Here is a 2,500-nt window from a genome sequence, read left to right as displayed (position 1 = left end):
AGTAGTAGACGAGCTGAATATTCCCGAGACGTTGAGGGAGTACTTGAATTTGCTTAGGGATTAACGAGTGAGAATCGTTTTGAGATGGCTGGGGTTAACAAGTGAGGATAGTCTTTGAATTTGCTTAGGGATTAAGTGAGAATCGTCTTGAATTTGCTTAAGGATTAACAAGAGGATAATCTTTAATTTGCTTAAGGATTAAGAAGTGAGAATCGTCTTGAATTTCTTGAGGGATTAACAAGTGAGAATCGTTTTGAATTTACTTAAGGATTAACAAGTGAGGATAATCTTTAAATTTGCTTAGGGATTAAGTGAGAATCGTCTTGAATTTCTTTAGGGATTAAGAAGTGAGAATCATCTTGAATTTGCTTAGGGATTAAGAAGTGAGAATCGTTTTGAGTTTGCTTAGGGATTAACAAGTGAGGATAATCTTTGAATTTGCTTAGGGATTAACGAGTGAGGATAATCTTTGAATTTGCTTAGGGATTAACGAGTGAGAATCATCTTGAATTTGCTTAGGGATTAAGAAGTGAGATTCGTCTTGAATTCGCTTGGGGATTAACATGTGAGAATTATTTCAAATTTGCTTAGGGATTAACAAGAGAGAATCGTCTTGAATTTACTTAGGGATTAACGAGTGAGGATAATCTTTGAATTTGCTTAGGGATCAAGTGAGAATCGTCTTGAATTCACTTGGGGATTAACAAGTGAGAATTGTCTTTGAATTTGCTTAGGGATTAACAAGTGAGAATCGTCTTGAATTTGCTTAGGGATTAACAAGTGAGAATCATCTTGAATTTTCTTAAGGATTAACAAGAGGATAATCTTGAATTTGCTTAGGGATTAAGAAGTGAGAATCGTTTTAAATTTACTTAGGGATTACCAAGTGAGGATAATCTTTGAATTTGCTTAGGGATTAAGTGAGAATCGTCTTGAATTTGCTTAGGGATTAACAAGTGAGAATCGTTTTGAGTTTACTTAGGGATTAACAAGTAAGGATAATCTTTGAATTTGCTTAGGGATTAAGTGAGAATCGTCTTGAATTTCTTTTGGGATTAACAAGTGAGAATCGTCTTGAATTTACTTAGGGATTAACAACTGAGGATAATCTTTGAATTTGCTTAGGGATTAAGTGAGAATCGTCTTGAATTTCTCTAGGGATTAACAAGTGAAAATCATCATGAATTTGCTTAGGGATTAACAAGTGAGAATCATCTTTAATTGACTTAGAGATTAGGGGTTAACAAGTGAGAATCACAAAGGTGTTTTGATATGTTAAAGTGATGATTTGTTGTAAACAATGTTATGTTGTTTTAGAGTTGTTTATTGCACTGATTTACTCGATGAATAGCCTTGCAAATATAGATCCTATAAAATGTACCGTGAAGCATTTCAGTTATGATAAAGGAAAACCATAAAAATAAAGTATGATAAACAAATATATATTTCTATCCATGGATTAAAACGTTCCTTACTAACAGTTGAAATGAAGGGATGCTAAAAGAAGTTGATAAAACACCATGAAAAAAAAAACATTAATGGTAAATAATACTAAATAATGCTAAATAAAAAAAAAATTAATGGTAAATAATACTAAATAATGCTAAATAAAAAAAAATTAATGGTAAATAATACTAAATAATGCTAAATAAAAAAAGAATTAATGGTAAATAATACTAAATAATGCTAAATTAAAAAAAGATTAATGGTAAATAATACTAAATAATGCTAAATAAATAAAAAAAAGATTATTCGTAGCATTGTAAACCAATAGATTTCATGATAGAAAATTGAAAAATACCTTATACGAAATTAACATCTGATCTAACGTGGTGAACTGAAACATCAAATTTTAAAAACTCAATATGAAATGTACTGCATTTGTAAAAATAAGTTATATATATCAATGATAAATCATCTGAAGTGAAATAACCAACTAATGGTGGTAAAATGTTATTAAAAGAAATAATTGATAATGAAATATATAAAAAATAAACCGTTTAGATGTAACAAGTCACCGCCAATATGAGATTAAAATGATATTCTGAGCACTGATTTTTATTCCACAAAAATCCAATTTCATGTCCAATATGACTTCGCCAACAATATATTTTTTCTCTCCACAGATCTCTGTTAGATCAGAGATCTTCAAAGGATTTAGAGACGGTTCGTGAGAGAGAGAGAGAGAGAGAGAGAGAGAGAGAGAGAGAGAGAGAGAGAGAGAGAGAGAGAGAGAGAGAGGTTGATTGATAGTTTGATTTAAACTTTTCCGGCATCCTGACATCGATGGTCATTGACGCAGGGAGAGAGAGAGAGAGAGAGAGAGAGAGAGAGAGAGAGAGAGAGAGGTCTAACATTTTATTGTTGAGAAATAATAGCTTACATACATCAATAGGGTAATGTAACATAAGTCAACCAAATTGAACCATAGTTGTTTTTAATGTCAAGTTATAGCAATACCGAAAGTGGCCTCACAAAAAAAAAAAAAAAAAAAAAAAAT

At 31.1% G+C, this 2,500-nt stretch overlaps 1 protein-coding gene across 1 annotated transcript in view; it reads left to right on the top strand.

The window, feature by feature from the left end:
* LOC137617052 (uncharacterized) overlaps positions 1-84 on the top strand; it is a 21,159-nt gene extending 21,075 nt beyond the window's left edge. Inside the window, exon 7 of the mRNA XM_068346901.1 lies at positions 1-84. This exon is cut by the window's left edge and continues 192 nt beyond it. Coding sequence (XP_068203002.1) covers positions 1-64 — 64 coding nt within the window. The 3' untranslated portion in view covers positions 65-84.
* The last annotated feature ends 2,416 nt before the right edge of the window (positions 85-2,500 follow it).

Source organism: Palaemon carinicauda, chromosome 23 (assembly GCF_036898095.1).
Source record: "Palaemon carinicauda isolate YSFRI2023 chromosome 23, ASM3689809v2, whole genome shotgun sequence".
In the NCBI taxonomy this organism is placed as follows: Eukaryota; Metazoa; Arthropoda; class Malacostraca; order Decapoda; family Palaemonidae; genus Palaemon; species Palaemon carinicauda.
The sequence above is the reverse complement of the archived record's forward strand: the minus strand, read 5'-3'. Positions and strand labels throughout refer to the sequence as shown.